The sequence below is a fragment of the Hypanus sabinus genome, chromosome 10 (assembly GCF_030144855.1).
Source record: "Hypanus sabinus isolate sHypSab1 chromosome 10, sHypSab1.hap1, whole genome shotgun sequence".
NCBI lineage: Eukaryota > Metazoa > Chordata > Chondrichthyes > Myliobatiformes > Dasyatidae > Hypanus > Hypanus sabinus.
The window spans coordinates 158,927,783-158,949,623 of record NC_082715.1 but is presented as its reverse complement, the minus strand read 5'-3'; the positions used below and the strand labels follow the sequence as shown (position 1 = coordinate 158,949,623).

General features: G+C 46.8%; 1 protein-coding gene and 1 pseudogene across 3 annotated transcripts in view; both read left to right on the top strand.

The window, feature by feature from the left end:
* The window catches only part of LOC132401275 (mitochondrial import inner membrane translocase subunit TIM14-like), a 499,620-nt pseudogene that overhangs the window by 146,638 nt on the left and 331,141 nt on the right, over positions 1 to 21,841 (top strand).
* Positions 1 to 21,841, top strand: part of med15 (mediator complex subunit 15) — a 250,048-nt gene that overhangs the window by 27,115 nt on the left and 201,092 nt on the right. For all 3 annotated transcript variants that reach the window (XM_059983308.1, XM_059983309.1, XM_059983306.1), the window contains exons 3-4: positions 3,441 to 3,492; positions 11,228 to 11,248. In XM_059983308.1, the coding sequence (XP_059839291.1) occupies positions 3,441 to 3,492; positions 11,228 to 11,248 (73 nt within the window). The remainder of the gene's footprint in view (positions 1 to 3,440; positions 3,493 to 11,227; positions 11,249 to 21,841) is intronic.

The following is a 21,841-nucleotide window of genomic DNA, read 5'->3' as shown; positions in this document are numbered from 1 at the left end:
AAGATGTATATCCTGGAATATTCATTTCCCAGGCCCTGTCTACTTGAAGCCATGTCTCAGTTATTCCCACAACATTGTACTTGCCAATTTCCAACCGAGCTTCAAGCTCATCTACTTTATTCCTTATACTTCGTGCATTCATATATAATACTTTTAATTCGTTACTCCCCTCTCCTTTCATATCAATTCCTATTTCACTTGGCCATACTGTATGATCTCTTCTTGAGCTTTCTACTCTATTGATTCTGTTATCTATCTTAACTTTTCTTATTTTCACTTTCCCTTTAACTCCATCCTTATATTTCCAGTTCACCCCCTTCCCCCCCCCCCCCACTACTTAGTTTGAACACATCCGTGTTGCAGTGGCAAACCTGTCTGCCAGAATGCTGGTCCCCCGCCTATTAAGGTGCAACCCGTCCCTTTTGTACAATTCATCCCTACCCCAAAACAGATCCCAGTGGTCCAAGAATGCAAATCCTTGCCTCCTGCACCAGTTCCTCAGCCACACATTCAGATCTATTATCTCCCTGTATCAGAGGGACGTGTTGCACCTGAACTGGAGGGGGACCAGTATCTTCACAGGCACGTTTGCCAGTGTTACTTCAAGTCAAGTCACTTTTATTGTCATTTCGACCATAACTGCTGGTACAGTACATAGTAAAAATGAGACAACGCTTTTCAGGACCATGGTGTTACATGAGACAGTACAAAAACTAGACTGAACTACGTAAAAATAAAGCACAGAGAAAGTTACACTAAACTACAGACCTACACAGGACTGCATAAAGTGCACAAAAACAGTGCAGGCATTTACAATAAATAATAAACAGGACAGTAGGGCAAGGTGTCAGTCCAGTCTCTGGGTGTTGAGGAGTCTGATGGCTTGGGGGAAGAAACTGTTACACAGTCTGGTCGTGAGAGCCCGAATGCTACGGAGCCTTTTCCCAGACGGCAGGAGGGAGAAGAGTTTGTATGAGTGGTGCATGGGGTCCTTTATAATGCTGTTTCCTTTGCGGATGCAGTGTGTAGTGTAAATGTCTGTGATGGTGGGAAGAGAGACCCCGATGATCTTCTCAGCTGACCTCACTATCTGCTGCAGGGTCTTGTGATCCGAGATGGTGCAATTTCTGAACCAGGCAGTGATGCAGCTGCTCAGGATGCTCTCAATACAACCCCTGTAGAATGTGATGAGGATGGGGGGTGGGAGATGGACTTTCCTCAGCCTTTGCAAAAAGTAGAGACGCTGCTGTGCTTTCTTTGCTATGGAGCTGGTGTTGAGGGACCAGGTGAGATTCTCCGTCAGGTGAACACCAAGAAATTTACTTGGGAGGGTTTAAACTAGTGGTGGGACCCAGAGGGGCAGGGTAGCAAGTGGAAGGATTGAGGAGAAGGTAAATGTTTTGATAAGTGTCTGAAAGAATGGACAGGTAAATGAACGCAGTGGGATTGATGGGCTGGTGTGCTTATTTCAGTGAAAGGAGCATTATAGGTAAGGCAGATGAGTTTCAAAGCTGAATCAGTTTGTAGGATTGTGATGTTTCAGAGACTTGGTTGTACAGGGACAGGATTGGCAGCTCAACATCGCTGTGTTTCGATGTTTTAGATGTGATAGAGAGGGAAGTAAAACATGAAGGAATTGCATTACATCAGGGAGGATGTCACAGATACGCTTGAGAGATATGCTTGAATCGATGTGGTTGGAGCTCACAAATAGGAAAGGTGATGGAATCACAAATCTCCCAATAGCCTCTGGGAGACAGATTATGGAAAGATGTAAAACCAGCAGAGCTTTTTTTTTACCTTTCCCAATGTTGGCTGGGACTTCTTCATTGCAGCAGCTTCTTCAGAGTATTCAAGGGGCTTTGTTGAAGGTGTGTGGGTGGTCCAAGTAGAAGAGGGACCCTACTGGACCTTGTTTTGGAAAATGAGCCTGGCCAAGTCTGGAAGAACAATGCGTACAGCTCTAGAAGTTTTACGATAATTATCACCAAGGATCAAGGATAAGTCTTGATCTTGTGGGAAAGTACTAAATTGGGGAGGACAAATTACGGCATTATTAGTCAGGAGTTAGGGAGATTTAATTTGGTGCAGCTCTTATCGGGCTAGACCATATCTGATACGGGAGTTATTTAAAGACCAAGTGATGAGACATTACGACGGGCATGTTCCAGTAATGAGGAAGGACAAGAATGAAGGAGTAATGGATGATGAGAGATGTTTTCTTTTTGACTAAGTTCATATGTAAAGTTTAGGAAGCTGAAGTTATACAGGGCATTTGAGGACTGTAGGGATGGCAGTAAGGTGTCAGAGATTAGGATGTAGGCAAATGCAGGTAACTATAGGCCAGATAGCTCAACGTCTGTAGTTGGGAAAATGCTTGAAGCTAGCATTAAGGGAGAAATAGCGAGACATCTGCATAGAGCGATTCCATCAGGCAGACATGACATGGATTCATGAAGGGTAGGTTCTGTTTGACAAACGTTCTTTGTGGATATAATGAGCGCAGAAACTGGGGGGTAGATGCTATAGAATTGGATTTCCAGAAGGCATCTGATAAGGTGTTGTGTAAAAGGTTTCAGTGAAATTCTACCCCCCCACCCCGCCAAACACTATATTCCATCTGCTCCTTCTGCCCATTGTCCCAATCTACTTTCTCAACACTACCTGCCCTTCCACCAATCTGTGTATTGTCCACAAGCCTGGCCATAACGCCATCAATTCTGTCATCCAAACCATTGACATATAATGTGAAAAGAAGTGGTCCCAACACTAACATTTGCAGTACACCACTCGTCACTGTCTGGTAAAGTATCGTCTTGTACTTGAAGTCACAAAGTCTCACTCATATTTTAGCTTAAGTGGATGGGCTCAAGGAGAATCTTAACAACGTTATCTTACTTTTCCATCCTTAGTCACCCAGAGTGCCCTTTATTTTCCATCTTTGTAAAGTTGCCTGAGCCATCACCAGTTTGATTGTTTAATTGTTTTCTGCAGTTGGTTTACCTGGGTCAAATCCATTATTTACAACTCCCTGTAGATGGTCTTCTCTAGTTTGATATTTTTTTGCATCTGATTATTCTGTGTCTGTCTCCATAGCTGATCTGGACATGTGCTGGATTCTCACTGATTAAATTCCTGGAACTAGATGTAGCACTGCTTCCTTCCACAGGCTGGAAGTACAATGATAAAGTTCACAAATTCCCCCATCCTCTTCAGCTTCTGCTGTTGCTGACCCAGGCAACTGCAGGATGCTTGATGCTCCCTAGCTGCCATGGGATTTTCCTTAATCCCAGTTACCAACAACATTTCAGGGCCCCTTTTAGCTCTCTTGTTTACCTTTACCATTTCTTTTCCTCAAAGGCCCATGTGCTACTTTTTTGTTCTGGTGTTCAGGGTTGAAAAAAATGGGTGTAGTTTCTGATTCTGTTCTGTTCCAACAGGAGGAATATCTCAGCCTCGTGGCAAGGCTTATTCTGCATTTTCGAGACTTCCGTGAGTATTCCGGGATTTTTTTTGTCTTGAGCTTTCATTGAGGAAGAATGATTTTTTTTTGTTTCAGGAATGTTGGATTGGAGAAATGTGTTGTCTTTGCTTCTAATATTTGTAAAACAAAATATGTATTTAGAGTTTTGGCCATGAGGTGACAGTATATCCTTTAAGTGAAAGTGGCTGATGAAACAAGTTGCTGCACCATAAGTGTACCAGCCACTGAACTGGACCAAGCGTGATTCGGAATGTCGTCAGTTTGATGCTATTCATAGTCTGATTCATTCTCCAGCAGCTGGCAAATCCAGCATTCCTGGCAGACTAATTATATTTCTCCAGAAGTTGCTGACGTTTGGTGGGCTATGGGTGCCGCAGGAATGACTGCATTTTTGTGAATTAAAATGGTGAATCAGTTATTGAGCTCCATGGATCAGTGCGATGAGCTGTTCAACTTCACTTTTCAAGAGTGTTTTGCCAGTATTTCCATCTTTAGATACCTCGCACACCAGGGTTGAATGACACAGCAAGGGTTGTTGCCTCGGCTCACACAAGATGTCCACTACTGGGGTTGGTCAGTAACTTCTGGAGGAGGTTAAGAGAGACCATTCCTGCCGGATCAGAGTGACTCTCGAAGAATCACAAAGCTCTGCTCCATTTGATTCCACACAGGAAAGACATCAGTTTCAGGATGAATTTTGTCTTTAGTGCTATGCTTGGTCACCTGTATAATTGAACAACACACCCAAAACGCTGGAGGAACTCAGCAGGCCAGGCAGCATCTGTGGAAAAGAGTAAACAGTCGAGGTTTCGGGCCAAGACCCTTCAGCAGGACTGGAGAAGAAATTGAGAAGTTAGAACAAGAAGGTGGGGGGGAAGGGAGGAAGATGGTGGGCGATAGGTGAAGTCGAGGGCTGGGAAGCTGATAATGAAAGAGATAAAGTGCTGGGGAAGGGGATTCTGAAAGAGGGTAGAAGACCATGGAAGAAAAGGAAGGGGGAAGAGCACCAGAGGGAGGTGATGGGCAGGTACGGAGATAAGGTGAGAGAAGGAAACAGGAATGGTAATAGCGGGGGCGAGGGCAGTTACCGGAAGTTTGAGAAATAGATGTTCATGCCATGAAGCTGGAGGCCACACAGGTGGAATATAAGGTGTTGCTCTTCTGACACGAGTCTGGCGTGGTCGTGGCACTAGGAGTGGCCTCGGACTGACACATGGGAATGGCCACCTGGCGATCCAGCTCTTTTGGCAATGCAGTCTCCTAGCCTACATCGGACCTGGAGGCCACACCAGGAGCACCGGTTACAGCAGACTCAAAGGTGAAACATTGCCTCACCTGGAATGGGCCCTGAATGATAACGAGGGAGGAGGTATGGCAATTGTTTCGCTTGCAAGGATAAGTGGCAGACGGGAGATCAGTGGGGAGGGGCCTTGCAAGTGGAACAAGTACCATACCTGCCCTGACACATTCATCCCTCCCTACTGATCTCCCTCCCCTCCCCACACCTCACCTTTTATTCCAGTCCTGCTGAAGGGTCTGCTTAACTGAATATTGTTCTAGGGGTCTTTAAAGGACAGTTAAATGATGGTAATGTGGCACTGAAGTGAACTAAACGATACAAGGACAATGGATTTCATTCCTTATAGGGTAAAAAATGAGCTTTGACAACAAACTGCTGTAATTGGTGTAATTCTTTTATTTCCAAATGTTTGGCAAAGCCAGACTGAGAGTCTCAAACTGCAGTGTTTCTGTTTCAACTTGAACTCTCTGGATCGTTGGTCTACTAACACATTGGGCTTCTGTTCTTGGAAATGTGACAGTGGCACTTCCTGAGTCCCATAGTTGCTCAGGCCTATATTTGACTTTGTTGCACAAGGTGCAAAGTGTGCTGTCATTCTTCACGGGATCTTGTTTCAGCTAATGATGTACTTTTGGAAATACCTGCGATGGGTTTCTGTGGGTCAAAGGTTCTTCCATCTGCAGAAGGGGTTCTAGTTCCAGACCAGAGGGTCAATCACAAATTACAGGCTGAATTAACAGTGCTTTGTAAAAGTGTTCAGCCCCCAACCCCAACCCACAAAGCTGTGGCGAAAATGTCCTTACCCTAGAACCACCGAGGCTTACCCAGAGCCCTCCATGTACCTGTCCAGGGGTCTCTTAAAAGACCCTATTGCTTCCACCACCACTGGCAACCCATTCCACACACTCATCACTCTCTGTGTATAAAAACAAAACTTACCCCTGACATCTCCTCTGTACCTACTTCTAAGCACCTTAAAACTATGCTCTCTCTCTCGTGCTAGTCATTTCAACCCTGGGAAAAAGCCTCTGACTATCCACACGATCAATGCCTCTCATCATCTTGTACACCTCTATCAGGTCACCTCTCATCCTCAGTCGTTCCAAGGAGAAAAGGCCGAGTTCACTCAACCTATTCTCATAAGGCATGCTCCTCAATCCAAGAAATATCCTTGTAAATCTCCTCTGCACCCTTTCTATGGTTTCCACGCCCCTCCTGTAGTGAGGGGACCAGAATTGAGCACAGTACTCCAAGTGGGGACTGGCCAGGGTCCTTCATAGCTGCAACGTTACCTCTCAGCTCTTAAACTCAATCCCACGGTTGATGAAGGCCAATACACCAGATGCCTTCCTAACCACAGAGACAAACTGGGCAGCTGCTTTGAGTGTCCAATGGACTCAGATCCCAAGATCCCTTTGATCCTCCACACTGCCAAGAGTCTTACCATTAATACAATACTCTGCCATCATATTTGACCTACCAAAATGAACCACCTCACACTTATCTGGGTTAAACTCCATCTGCCACTTCTCAGCCCAGTTTTGCATCCTATCAATGTTCTGCTGTAACCTCTGACAGCCCTCCACACTATCCACAAAACCCCCAACCTTTGTGTCATCAGCACATTTATTAACCCATCCCTCCACTTCCTCATCCAGGACATTTATAAAAAAATCATGAAGAGTAAGGGTCCCAGAACAGATCCCTGAGGGACACCATTGGTGACCGACCTCCATGCAGAATATGACCCGTCTACAAACACTCTTTGCCTTCCTTGGGCAAGTCAGCTCTGAATCCACAAAGCAATGTTCCCTTGGATCCCATGCCTCCTTACTTTCTCAATAAGTCTTGCATGGGGTACCTTATCAAATGCCTTGCTGAAATCCATATACACTACATCTACGGCTCTACCTTTATCAATGAGTTTAGTCAAATCCTCAAAAAATTCAATCAGGGTCATAAGGCACGACCCACTTTTGACAAAGACATGCTGACTATTCCTAATCATGTTATGCCTCTCCAAATGTTCATAAAATCCTGCCTCTCAGGATCTTCTCCATCAACTTACCAACCACTGAAGTAAGACTCACTAAGCTATAATTTCCTGGGCTATCTCTACTCCCTTTCTTGAATAAAAGAACAACATCTGCAGATCTCCAATCTCCCGGAACCTCTCCCGTCCCCATTGATGATGCAAAGATCATCGCCAGAGGCTCAGCAAACTCCTCCCTTGTTTCCCATTGTAGCCTGGGGTGCATTTCGTCTGGTCCTGGTGATTTATCCAACTTCATGATTTCCAAAAGCTCCAGCACGTCCTCTTCCTTAATATCTACATGCTCAAGCTTTTCAGTCCACTGCAAGTCATCCCTACAATCGCCAACATCTTTTTCTGTGGTGAATACTGAAACAAAGTATTCATTAAGTACCTCTGCTGTCTTCTCCAGTTCCATACACACTTTTCCACTGTCACACTTGATTGGTCCTATTCTCTCACGTCTTATCCACTTGCTCTTCATATACTTGTAGAATGCCTTGGGGTTTTCCTTAATCCTGTCCGCCAAGGCCTTCTCATGGCCCCTTCTGGCTCTCCTAATTTCATTCATAAGCTCCTTCCTGCTAGCCTTATAATCTTCTAGATCTCTGTTATTACCTAGCTCTTTGAGCCTTTCGTAACCTCTTCTTCTAGACTAGATTTACAACAGCCTTTGTACACCACGGTTCCTGTACCCTACCATCCTTTCCCTGTTGCATTGCGACGTACCTATGCAGAACTCCATGCAAATATCACCTGAACTTTTGCCACATTTCTTCTGTATGTTTCCATGAGAATATCTGTTTCAAGTTTATGCTTCCAAGTTCCTGCCTGATAGCCTCATATTTCCCCTTACTCCAATTAAACGCTTTCCTAACCTGTCTGTTCCTATCCCTCTGCAATGTTCTGGTAAAGGAGACAGAATTGTGATCACCGACTCCAAAATGCTCTCCCACTGAGCATTTGTTCACATAAATGACTCATTCAACTGGGAAGTGTTATTTGTGAATCACATGCTCCTTTTTTCACAGCAGAGCCCCAAAATCAGAGAAAATTATAAAATTAAAAATTGAAAAACTTAAATATCAGCAGTTCAAAAGTAATCATCCCCCTTTGCTCAGTACTTAGTTGAACTACCTCTCGCAGCCATTACAGCAAATAGTCCTTTTGGATAAGTTTCTATCGGCATGATGGAGCAGGATTTGTCCTTGCAAAGTTGCTGAAGCTGTGCCAGGGAGTTGGGGAGTAGTGGTCGATTGCTAGAGAAGTTTGATCGGGTTAAGGTCAGGACTCTGCCTGGGCCAGTCATGACATCAATTTCCTCCATTTGGAACCAGTGCTGAGAGTTTAAGCTTTCTGGCAGAGGCTTGCAGGATTTCAATGCAGGATCTCTCTGTATTTTGCAGTATTCATCTTCTGATCAGTCCTGACCTGATTTCCAGCCCCTGCTGCTGAAAAGCACGATGCTGCCTCAGCCATACTTTACAGTAGGGATGGCATTACCTTGCTGAAAAGCAGCATTAGATTTATGCCACACTTATTGCTTAATGTTGAGGTCAGAAAGCTCCACTTTAGTCTCGTATGACCACAAGACCTTTTTTTCACATCATTACAGTGTCTTCTAAATGACCATTTGTAAAGTCTTTAAGGGCAAGGATATGCTTTTATTTAACCAGTGCTTCTTCCTTACCACTTTTCCATAAAGACCTTTTTTTGTGCAAGGCCTTGGAGATTGCAGAGTCATGAACCGCCTCCAGATGCAGACTCTGGCTTCTGCAGCTCCCTCAGTCGCCTCTCTTACAAGAGCCATTCTTTCGAGGGGCAGCCTGACCCTGGCCGTGTGGCTGGGTTTCATAGTTTTTCCACTTTTTCACAATGGGCTGCACTGAGCTGAGCTACGTTCATTGCCTTTGATGTGGTCTTGTACCCTTCCCCAGATTTACCTTCCCTGTTATTTCCCTGAATGTCTCGAATGCTCTTTGTCTTCATTTTGGTTTGATCAAACCAAAATTTACCATACTATTGGACCTCACAGAGAGAGGCGGTGATCCTCCAGTTTTCAACATTAACAAACTGGGTGACGTAGTGAGCTAATAAACAGTACTGCACCTGAGGAAAGTTAGTACAGTAATTACAAAGGTGACAAATACTTTTTCAGCCTCAGAATTTTGGTTTTTAATTGTTGGTAAATTGTTAACAGGTTTTGGAATTTTTCTTTTGATTTGACATGATGTTTTGTAGATTAGCTCCAAAAAATCCCACTTCAATATATTTTACATTTAGAAAATGAGACAGTAAAATGTGAAATTAGTGGTGGAGGCTGAGTACTTTTTCAAAGCACTGTACGTCTGATGTACTTCCAGGGAGGTTATTTTTCAGGGGGAATGTTATTCTTTTAAATAAACTTACTTGACCCCAAATTTCTCTTTGAAGAAGGGTTGCTACTTAATTTACAATTTAAAAGCACGCCTTTTAAGTCATGGGGGCACAGAGTAAGCTTCCCACTGCTCCTCAACAGGAACTACTTAATCAGTTGAGATTTTTCTTAAGACTTCCCAAAGTCATGGAGAACTCTGTATAGTAAGGCAAATCAGGGGCTTTACCGTATCAATTTTCAGTTTTCCAGACTCTCAGTAGCTAAATTCCTGGATTATGATCTGATGACGTGGACTAGTAATTTAGAGACAATTTCAGCCCCAACAAAGATAACTGGGGAATTTAAAGGTAATTAAGCAATCTGAAACCCTTGAGTCTCTGTGCTGGCAACTGTGAAACTATTGGATTCTTATAGAAACCCGTATCATGATTCTGGGCCCACCGGCCAAAGAGGGTCGATAGGAAAAGCATGCCCTACCCTCAGCAATGGCCAGAGCCAGCGTGTAGGTACAGTTGCAACTGTCTGCATCTCCAAGTGTCAGCTCCCTCCTGAAGTCTGTCAGTACAGAAGACAGTCTCCATCCAGTTTGACTCATTCTATAGACTGTTGAGCACTGGGTGTGACCCAGCTGCATTTCCTGTGCTGCTGAGTGCTCGAGTGGTAGCCATCCAATCAATTGTGCCACAAGAGGCAGTTCCATCAATGTGGACTTTCTTTCCAAAATGCAGTGTGGCTATTTCCCACCCTGACTGTCCACTCTCAGTCGTCAGCAAGACGAAGGACTGCTTTCGAGTGGAACCGACTCGCCGTTTGCGGTTTGGCTCCAAATCTCATCACAGCCTTGGTTAGAGAGCAAAGGTGTGTGTTCGAGGTAAGGTGAGAGTGATGTTAGGTAACATGACATTTTGGAGTCTGGTGAAACTGAAGTCACTGGGCATCAATTAATAGACAAGTCACTGGTTGGAGTCACAAAGGGTGGTTGTAATTGTTAGAGGTTGTCATCTCAGTCCCGGGGATACTCTGCAGAATGTCTCAGCTCTGTGTCCTCGGCCAAGCAACCTTCAGTAGCTTCATCAATGGCCTTCCTCCGAGCAAAAAGCTAGAAGAGGCAATGTGTAGTTGTCAGTGACAAACTGACAAAACGCAGACATTCACCGTATCACTTCAGGAAATAAAGCATGGAGCTGCATTCAGGCACAGAATGTAGGGAGGGAATAGAAGCATGAGTAGACTTTTGATCCCTGTTTCAACATTCAGTGCAATCAAGACATTTCTTTATCTTGGAGCCACTGGTTGGTACCAGGCCCATAACTTCTGGTTTGTGTAATAGTCTGAAACATGATCTCACTAGTGATAAAACTGAACTGCTCAGAATTCACAGCCTTCACGGTGAGACAGCTGGAAGATTCAGCACCGAATTCTCCTTGTCCCAGTCCTGGATGCGCAGCCCTTGTTTCTGTTTGTTTTCTATTCATTGTATGCTTTCACTCATCTTGCTGAGGCAAAGGAGGGCAGCCCAGGTGAGGGACGGGTGTCCATTGGGAGAGGGAAGAGTGAAGATGGAAGCCTGGTAGGACAGGGAGAGAAGCGCATCAGGTGTGATTCAGGTCTTGAAGGCCCATCATTCTCGGCTGAGACAGTTGGTCTCTTTTTTGATGGATTTTGCTGAATGATGTATGTTAAAGGGCTCCTGAACATGGGACACAGTCGTTTTCATATGTCACATGAATTCTTTAGCATGTTTTCCCAGTTGCTCTTTCTTTTAATGCCGAGGTACTGATAACAATCGCATTTATAATCATATCGATTATTCCCCTATCCTGGTGTGGGAGATTTACACTCCACTGACATCCTTGCTATGATATCTTGCCGCACATTAAGAGGGCCGAGCTTAGAATTGTGCAACACTTAAAACTTTCAATAAGGCCATTTGGTGACTGTTGTTTACCTGATGTTCCACTACACTGATATCGTAATTAAATTGTACAGGAGTTCTGATGTATAATGATGGCTTGATATTTTGTGTTTTCACAGATAAGAAGACACGAGCTGGTGGTAAGCAGTAATTTACTTCAAAAATGATTTAGGAAAGATGAGAATTATATTAAGGGCTTGATTTCTGTTTGACTTGATGGCTGATGTTTGTTTTTTTTTCATTTGTGCTGTGAGTTGTTGAATTAAACGCCTCTCAAAATTTAATATGGCGGCTAAATCACTGCAGTTCCACATGGCTGTTGGAGTCCAGGCATTTATACGCAGGAAGAGAAGAATGGAAGGTTCAGTACAACCTGCTGATCAGAGGCAAATCCAAGAAAAGTGAACACAACTACACAATTAGATGTTCTCAAGATTTACCTCTAGTCTGTGATAAGAATTTGCACCTGTGATGGCACTCACGTACTGTATGTCAAAACTGTTACCCGCAGAACCCTCTGTGTAAACTGTTACCCGCAGAACCCTCTGTGTAAACTGTTACCCGCAGAACCCTCTGTGTAAACTGTTACCCGCAGAACCCTCTGTGTAAACTGTTACCCGCAGAACCCTCTGTGTAAACTGTTACCCGCAGAACCCTCTGTGTAAACTGTTACCCGCAGAACCCTCTGTGTAAACTGTTACCCGCAGAACCCTCTGTGTAAACTGTTACCCGCAGAACCCTCTGTGTAAACTGTTACCCGCAGAACCCTCTGTGTAAACTGTTACCCGCAGAACCCTCTGTGTAAACTGTTACCCGCAGAACCCTCTGTGTAAACTGTTACCCGCAGAACCCTCTGTAAACTGTTACCCGCAGAACCCTCTGTGTAAACTGTTACCCGCAGAACCCTCTGTAAACTGTTACCCGCAGAACCCTCTGTGTAAACTGTTACCCGCAGAACCCTCTGTAAACTGTTACCCGCAGAACCCTCTGTAAACTGTTACCCGCAGAACCCTCTGTAAACTGTTACCCACAGAACCCTCAGTGAAAACTGTTACCCGCAGAACCCTCTGTGTAAACTGTTACCCGCAGAACCCTCTGTAAACTGTTACCCGCAGAACCCTCTGTAAACTGTTACCCGCAGAACCCACAGTGAAAACTGTTACCCGCAGAACCCTCTGTGTAAACTATTACCCACAGAACCCTCTGTGTAAACTGTTACCCGCAGAACCCTCTGTAAACTGTTACCCGCAGAACCCTCTGTGTAAACTGTTACCCGCAGAACCCTCTGTAAACTGTTACCCGCAGAACCCTCTGTGTAAACTGTTACCCGCAGAACCCTCTGTAAACTGTTACCCGCAGAACCCTCTGTAAACTGTTACCCGCAGAACCCTCTGTAAACTGTTACCCACAGAACCCTCAGTGAAAACTGTTACCCGCAGAACCCTCTGTGTAAACTGTTACCCGCAGAACCCTCTGTAAACTGTTACCCGCAGAACCCTCTGTGTAAACTGTTACCCGCAGAACCCTCTGTAAACTGTTACCCGCAGAACCCTCTGTGTAAACTGTTACCCGCAGAACCCTCTGTGTAAACTGTTACCCGCAGAACCCTCTGTGTAAACTGTTACCCGCAGAACCCTCTGTGTAAACTGTTACCCGCAGAACCCTCTGTAAACTGTTACCCGCAGAACCCTCTGTGTAAACTGTTACCCGCAGAACCCTCTGTAAACTGTTACCCGCAGAACCCTCTGTGTAAACTGTTACCCGCAGAACCCTCTGTAAACTGTTACCCGCAGAACCCTCTGTAAACTGTTACCCGCAGAACCCTCTGTAAACTGTTACCCACAGAACCCTCAGTGAAAACTGTTACCCGCAGAACCCTCTGTGTAAACTGTTACCCGCAGAACCCTCTGTAAACTGTTACCCGCAGAACCCTCTGTAAACTGTTACCCGCAGAACCCACAGTGAAAACTGTTACCCGCAGAACCCTCTGTGTAAACTATTACCCACAGAACCCTCTGTGTAAACTGTTACCCGCAGAACCCTCTGTAAACTGTTACCCGCAGAACCCTCTGTGTAAACTGTTACCCGCAGAACCCTCTGTAAACTGTTACCCGCAGAACCCTCTGTGTAAACTGTTACCCGCAGAACCCTCTGTAAACTGTTACCCGCAGAACCCTCTGTAAACTGTTACCCGCAGAACCCTCTGTAAACTGTTACCCACAGAACCCTCAGTGAAAACTGTTACCCGCAGAACCCTCTGTGTAAACTGTTACCCGCAGAACCCTCTGTAAACTGTTACCCGCAGAACCCTCTGTAAACTGTTACCCGCAGAACCCACAGTGAAAACTGTTACCCGCAGAACCCTCTGTGTAAACTATTACCCACAGAACCCTCTGTGTAAACTGTTACCCGCAGAACCCTCTGTAAACTGTTACCCGCAGAACCCTCTGTGTAAACTGTTACCCGCAGAACCCTCTGTGTAAACTATTACCCGCAGAACCCTCTGTGTAAACTGTTACCCGCAGAACCCTCTGTGTAAACTGTTACCCGCAGTACCCTCTGTAAACTGTTACCCGCAGAACCCTCTGTGTAAACTGTTACCCGCAGAACCCTCTGTAAACTGTTACCCGCAGAACCCTCTGTGTAAACTGTTACCCGCAGAACCCTCTGTAAACTGTTACCCGCAGAACCCTCTGTAAACTGTTACCCGCAGAACCCTCTGTAAACTGTTACCCACAGAACCCTCAGTGAAAACTGTTACCCGCAGAACCCTCTGTGTAAACTGTTACCCGCAGAACCCTCTGTAAACTGTTACCCGCAGAACCCTCTGTGTAAACTGTTACCCGCAGAACCCTCTGTAAACTGTTACCCGCAGAACCCTCTGTGTAAACTGTTACCCGCAGAACCCTCTGTGTAAACTGTTACCCGCAGAACCCTCTGTGTAAACTGTTACCCGCAGAACCCTCTGTGTAAACTGTTACCCGCAGAACCCTCTGTAAACTGTTACCCGCAGAACCCTCTGTGTAAACTGTTACCCGCAGAACCCTCTGTAAACTGTTACCCGCAGAACCCTCTGTGTAAACTGTTACCCGCAGAACCCTCTGTAAACTGTTACCCGCAGAACCCTCTGTAAACTGTTACCCGCAGAACCCTCTGTAAACTGTTACCCACAGAACCCTCAGTGAAAACTGTTACCCGCAGAACCCTCTGTGTAAACTGTTACCCGCAGAACCCTCTGTAAACTGTTACCCGCAGAACCCTCTGTAAACTGTTACCCGCAGAACCCACAGTGAAAACTGTTAACCGCAGAACCCTCTGTGTAAACTATTACCCACAGAACCCTCTGTGTAAACTGTTACCCGCAGAACCCTCTGTAAACTGTTACCCGCAGAACCCTCTGTGTAAACTGTTACCCGCAGAACCCTCTGTAAACTGTTACCCGCAGAACCCTCTGTGTAAACTGTTACCCGCAGAACCCTCTGTAAACTGTTACCCGCAGAACCCTCTGTAAACTGTTACCCGCAGAACCCTCTGTAAACTGTTACCCACAGAACCCTCAGTGAAAACTGTTACCCGCAGAACCCTCTGTGTAAACTGTTACCCGCAGAACCCTCTGTAAACTGTTACCCGCAGAACCCTCTGTAAACTGTTACCCGCAGAACCCACAGTGAAAACTGTTACCCGCAGAACCCTCTGTGTAAACTATTACCCACAGAACCCTCTGTGTAAACTGTTACCCGCAGAACCCTCTGTAAACTGTTACCCGCAGAACCCTCTGTGTAAACTGTTACCCGCAGAACCCTCTGTGTAAACTATTACCCGCAGAACCCTCTGTGTAAACTGTTACCCGCAGAACCCTCTGTGTAAACTGTTACCCGCAGTACCCTCTGTAAACTGTTACCCGCAGAACCCTCTGTGTAAACTGTTACCCGCAGAACCCTCTGTAAACTGTTACCCGCAGAACCCTCTGTGTAAACTGTTACCCGCAGAACCCTCTGTAAACTGTTACCCGCAGAACCCTCTGTGTAAACTGTTACCCGCAGAACCCTCTGTAAACTGTTACCCGCAGAACCCTCTGTGTAAACTGTTACCCGCAGAACCCTCTGTAAACTGTTACCCGCAGAACCCTCTGTGTAAACTGTTACCCGCAGAACCGTCTGTAAACTGTTACCCGCAGAACCCTCTGTAAACTGTTACCCGCAGAACCCTCTGTGTAAACTGTTACCCGCAGAACCCTCTGTGTAAACTGTTACCCGCAGAACCCTCTGTGTAAACTGTTACCCGCAGAACCCTCTGTGTAAACTGTTACCCGCAGAACCCTCTGTGTAAACTGTTACCCGCAGAACCCTCTGTGTAAACTGTTACCCGCAGAACCCTCTGTGTGAACTGTTACCCGCAGAACCCTCTGTGTGAACTGTTACCCGCAGAACCCTCTGTGTGAACTGTTACCCGCAGAACCCTCTGTAAACTGTTACCCGCAGAACCCTCTGTGTAAACTGTTACCCGCAGAACCCTCTGTGTAAACTGTTACCCGCAGAACCCTCTGTGTAAACTGTTACCCGCAGAACCCTCTGTGTAAACTGTTACCCGCAGAACCCTCTGTGTAAACTGTTACCCGCAGAACCCTCTGTGTAAACTGTTACCCGCAGAACCCTCTGTGTAAACTGTTACCGGCAGAACCCTCTGTAAACTGTTACCCGCAGAACCCTCTGTGTAAACTGTTACCCGCAGAACCCTCTGTGTAAACTGTTACCCGCAGAACCCTCTGTAAACTGTTACCCGCAGAACCCTCTGTAAACTGTTACCCGCAGAACCCTCTGTTAACTGTTACCCGCAGAACCCTCTGTAAACTGTTACCCGCAGAACCCTCTGTTAACTGTTACCCGCAGAACCCTCTGTAAACTGTTACCCGCAGAACCCTCTGTGTAAACTGTTACCCGCAGAACCCTCAGTGTAAACTGTTACCCGCAGAACCCTCTGTGTAAACTGTTACCCGCAGAACCCTCTGTGTAAACTGTTACCCGCAGAACCCTCTGTGTAAACTGTTACCCGCAGAACCCTCTGTAAACTGTTACCCGCAGAACCCTCTGTAAACTGTTACCCGCAGAACCCTCTGTGTAAACTGTTACCCGCAGAACCCTCTGTGTAAACTGTTACCCGCAGAACCCTCTGTAAACTGTTACCCGCAGAACCCTCTGTGTAAACTGTTACCCGCAGAACCCTCTGTAAACTGTTACCCGCAGAACCCTCTGTAAACTGTTACCCGCAGAACCCTCTGTAAACTGTTACCCGCAGAACCCTCTGTAAACTGTTACCCGCAGAACCCTCTGTGTAAACTGTTACCCGCAGAACCCTCTGTGTAAACTGTTACCCGCAGAACCCTCTGTGTAAACTGTTACCCGCAGAACCCTCTGTGTAAACTGTTACCCGCAGAACCCTCTGTGTAAACTGTTACCCGCAGAACCCTCTGTGTAAACTGTTACCCGCAGAACCCTCTGTGTAAACTGTTACCCGCAGAACCCTCTGTGTAAACTGTTACCCGCAGAACCCTCTGTGTAAACTGTTACCCGCAGAACCCTCTGTGTAAACTGTTACCCGCAGAACCCTCTGTGTAAACTGTTACCCGCAGAACCCTCTGTGTAAACTGTTACACGCAGAACCCTCTGTGTAAACTGTTACCGGCAGAACCCTCTGTGTAAACTGTTACCGGCAGAACCCTCTGTAAACTGTTACCCGCAGAACCCTCTGTGTAAACTGTTACCCGCAGAACCCTCTGTGTAAACTGTTACCCGCAGAACCCTCTGTAAACTGTTACCCGCAGAACCCTCTGTTAACTGTTACCCGCAGAACCCTCTGTTAACTGTTACCCGCAGAACCCTCTGTAAACTGTTACCCGCAGAACCCTCTGTTAACTGTTACCCGCAGAACCCTCTGTAAACTGTTACCCGCAGAACCCTCTGTGTAAACTGTTACCCGCAGAACCCTCTGTGTAAACTGTTACCCGCAGAACCCTCTGTGTAAACTGTTACCCGCAGAACCCTCTGTGTAAACTGTTACCCGCAGAACCCTCTGTGTAAACTGTTACCCGCAGAACCCTCTGTGTAAACTGTTACCCGCAGAACCCTCTGTGTAAACTGTTACCCGCAGAACCCTCTGTGTAAACTGTTACCCGCAGAACCCTCTGTGTAAACTGTTACCCGCAGAACCCTCTGTGTAAACTGTTACCCGCAGAACCCTCTGTGTAAACTGTTACCCGCAGAACCCTCTGTAAACTGTTACCCGCAGAACCCTCTGTGTAAACTGTTACCCGCAGAACCCTCTGTAAACTGTTACCCGCAGAACCCTCTGTAAACTGTTACCCGCAGAACCCTCTGTGTAAACTGTTACCCGCAGAACCCTCTGTAAACTGTTACCCGCAGAACCCTCTGTGTAAACTGTTACCCGCAGAACCCTCTGTGTAAACTGTTACCCGCAGAACCCTCTGTGTAAACTGTTACCCGCAGAACCCTCTGTGTAAACTGTTACCCGCAGAACCCTCTGTGTAAACTGTTACACGCAGAACCCTCTGTGTAAACTGTTACCGGCAGAACCCTCTGTGTAAACTGTTACCGGCAGAACCCTCTGTTAACTGTTACCCGCAGAACCCTCTGTTAACTGTTACCCGCAGAACCCTCTGTAAACTGTTACCCGCAGAACCCTCTGTTAACTGTTACCCGCAGAACCCTCTGTAAACTGTTACCCGCAGAACCCTCTGTGTAAACTGTTACCCGCAGAACCCTCTGTGTAAACTGTTACCCGCAGAACCCTCTGTGTAAACTGTTACCCGCAGAACCCTCTGTGTAAACTGTTACCCGCAGAACCCTCTGTGTAAACTGTTACCCGCAGAACCCTCTGTGTAAACTGTTACCCGCAGAACCCTCTGTGTAAACTGTTACCCGCAGAACCCTCTGTGTAAACTGTTACCCGCAGAACCCTCTGTGTAAACTGTTACCCGCAGAACCCTCTGTGTAAACTGTTACCCGCAGAACCCTCTGTGTAAACTGTTACCCGCAGAACCCTCTGTAAACTGTTACCCGCAGAACCCTCTGTGTAAACTGTTACCCGCAGAACCCTCTGTAAACTGTTACCCGCAGAACCCTCTGTGTAAACTGTTACCCGCAGAACCCTCTGTGTAAACTGTTACCCGCAGAACCCTCTGTAAACTGTTACCCGCAGAACCCTCTGTGTAAACTGTTACCCGCAGAAACCTCTGTGTAAACTGTTACCCGCAGAACCCTCTGTGTAAACTGTTACCTGCAGAACCCTCTGTAAACTGTTACCCGCAGAACCCTCTGTAAACTGTTACCCGCAGAACCCTCTGTGTAAACTGTTACCCGCAGAACCCTCTGTAAACTGTTACCCGCAGAACCCTCTGTGTAAACTGTTACCCGCAGAACCCTCTGTAAACTGTTACCCGCAGAACCCTCTGTAAACTGTTACCCGCAGAACCCTCTGTGTAAACTGTTACCTGCAGAACCCTCTGTAAACTGTTACCCGCAGAACCCTCTGTGTAAACTGTTACCTGCAGAACCCTCTGTGTAAACTGTTACCTGCAGAACCCTCTGTAAACTGTTACCCGCAGAACCCTATGTGTAAACTGTTACCTGCAGAACCCTATGTGTAAACTGTTACCTGCAGAACCCTCTGTAAACTGTTACCCGCAGAACCCTCTGTAAACTGTTACCCGCAGAACCCTCTGTGTAAACTGTTACCCGCAGAACCCTCTGTAAACTGTTACCCGCAGAACCCTCTGTGTAAACTGTTACCCGCAGAACCCTCTGTGTAAACTGTTACCCGCAGAACCCTCTGTGTAAACTGTTACCCGCAGAACCCTCTGTGTAAACTGTTACACGCAGAACCCTCTGTAAACCGTTACCCGCAGAACCCTCTGTAAACCGTTACCCGCAGAACCCTCTGTAAACCGTTACCCGCAGAACCCTCTGTAAACTGTTACCCGCAGAACCCTCTGTAAACCGTTACCCGCAGAACCCTCTGTAAACCGTTACCCGCAGAACCCTCTGTGTAAACCGTTACCCGCAGAACCCTCTGTGTAAACCGTTACCCGCAGAACCCTCTGTGTAAACTGTTACCCGCAGAACCCTCTGTGTAAACCGTTACCCGCAGAACCCTCTGTAAACCGTTACCCGCAGAACCCTCTGTGTAAACTGTTACCCGCAGAACCCTCTGTAAACTGTTACCCGCAGAACCCTCTGTAAACTGTTACCCGCAGAACCCTCTGTAAACTGTTACCCGCAGAACCCTCTGTGTAAACTGTTACCCGCAGAACCCTCTGTGTAAACTGTTACCCGCAGAACCCTCTGTGTAAACTGTTACCCGCAGAACCCTCTGTGTAAACTGTTACCCGCAGAACCCTCTGTGTAAACTGTTACCCGCAGAACCCTCTGTAAACTGTTACCCGCAGAACCCTCTGTAAACTGTTACCCGCAGAACCCTCTGTGTAAACTGTTACCCGCAGAACCCTCTGTGTAAACTGTTACCCGCAGAACCCTCTGTGTAAACTGTTACCCGCAGAACCCTCTGTGTAAACTGTTACCCGCAGAACCCTCTGTGTAAACTGTTACCCGCAGTACCCTCTGTAAACTGTTACCCGCAGTACCCTCTGTAAACTGTTACCCGCAGAACCCCTGTGTATACTGTTACCCGCAGAACCCTCTGTAAACTGTTACCCGCAGAACCCTCTGTGTAACCTGTTACCCGCAGAACCCTCTGTAAACTGTTACCCGCAGAACCCTCTGTGTAAACTGTTACCCGCAGAACCCTCTGTGTAAACTGTTACCCGCAGAACCCTCTGTGTGAACTGTTACCCGCAGAACCCTCTGTAAACTGTTACCCGCAGAACCCTCTGTGTAAACTGTTACCCGCAGAACCCTCTGTGTAAACTGTTACCCGCAGAACCCTCTGTGTAAACTGTTACCCGCAGAACCCTCTGTGTAAACTGTTACCCGCAGAACCCTCTGTGTAAACTGTTACCCGCAGAACCCTCTGTAAACTGTTACCCGCAGAACCCTCTGTGTAAACTGTTACCCGCAGAACCCTCTGTAAACTGTTACCCGCAGAACCCTCTGTGTAAACTGTTACCCGCAGAACCCTCTGTGTAAACTGTTACCCGCAGAACCCTCTGTAAACTGTTACCCGCAGAACCCTCTGTGTAAACTGTTACCCGCAGAAACCTCTGTGTAAACTGTTACCCGCAGAACCCTCTGTGTAAACTGTTACCTGCAGAACCCTCTGTAAACTGTTACCCGCAGAACCCTCTGTAAACTGTTACCCGCAGAACCCTCTGTGTAAACTGTTACCCGCAGAACCCTCTGTAAACTGTTACCCGCAGAACCCTCTGTGTAAACTGTTACCCGCAGAACCCTCTGTAAACTGTTACCCGCAGAACCCTCTGTAAACTGTTACCCGCAGAACCCTCTGTGTAAACTGTTACCTGCAGAACCCTCTGTAAACTGTTACCCGCAGAACCCTCTGTGTAAACTGTTACCTGCAGAACCCTCTGTGTAAACTGTTACCTGCAGAACCCTCTGTAAACTGTTACCCGCAGAACCCTATGTGTAAACTGTTACCTGCAGAACCCTATGTGTAAACTGTTACCTGCAGAACCCTCTGTAAACTGTTACCCGCAGAACCCTCTGTAAACTGTTACCCGCAGAACCCTCTGTGTAAACTGTTACCCGCAGAACCCTCTGTAAACTGTTACCCGCAGAACCCTCTGTGTAAACTGTTACCCGCAGAACCCTCTGTGTAAACTGTTACCCGCAGAACCCTCTGTGTAAACTGTTACCCGCAGAACCCTCTGTGTAAACTGTTACACGCAGAACCCTCTGTAAACCGTTACCCGCAGAACCCTCTGTAAACCGTTACCCGCAGAACCCTCTGTAAACCGTTACCCGCAGAACCCTCTGTAAACTGTTACCCGCAGAACCCTCTGTAAACCGTTACCCGCAGAACCCTCTGTAAACCGTTACCCGCAGAACCCTCTGTGTAAACCGTTACCCGCAGAACCCTCTGTGTAAACCGTTACCCGCAGAACCCTCTGTGTAAACTGTTACCCGCAGAACCCTCTGTGTAAACCGTTACCCGCAGAACCCTCTGTAAACCGTTACCCGCAGAACCCTCTGTGTAAACTGTTACCCGCAGAACCCTCTGTAAACTGTTACCCGCAGAACCCTCTGTAAACTGTTACCCGCAGAACCCTCTGTAAACTGTTACCCGCAGAACCCTCTGTGTAAACTGTTACCCGCAGAACCCTCTGTGTAAACTGTTACCCGCAGAACCCTCTGTGTAAACTGTTACCCGCAGAACCCTCTGTGTAAACTGTTACCCGCAGAACCCTCTGTGTAAACTGTTACCCGCAGAACCCTCTGTAAACTGTTACCCGCAGAACCCTCTGTAAACTGTTACCCGCAGAACCCTCTGTGTAAACTGTTACCCGCAGAACCCTCTGTGTAAACTGTTACCCGCAGAACCCTCTGTGTAAACTGTTACCCGCAGAACCCTCTGTGTAAACTGTTACCCGCAGAACCCTCTGTGTAAACTGTTACCCGCAGTACCCTCTGTAAACTGTTACCCGCAGTACCCTCTGTAAACTGTTACCCGCAGAACCCCTGTGTATACTGTTACCCGCAGAACCCTCTGTAAACTGTTACCCGCAGAACCCTCTGTGTAACCTG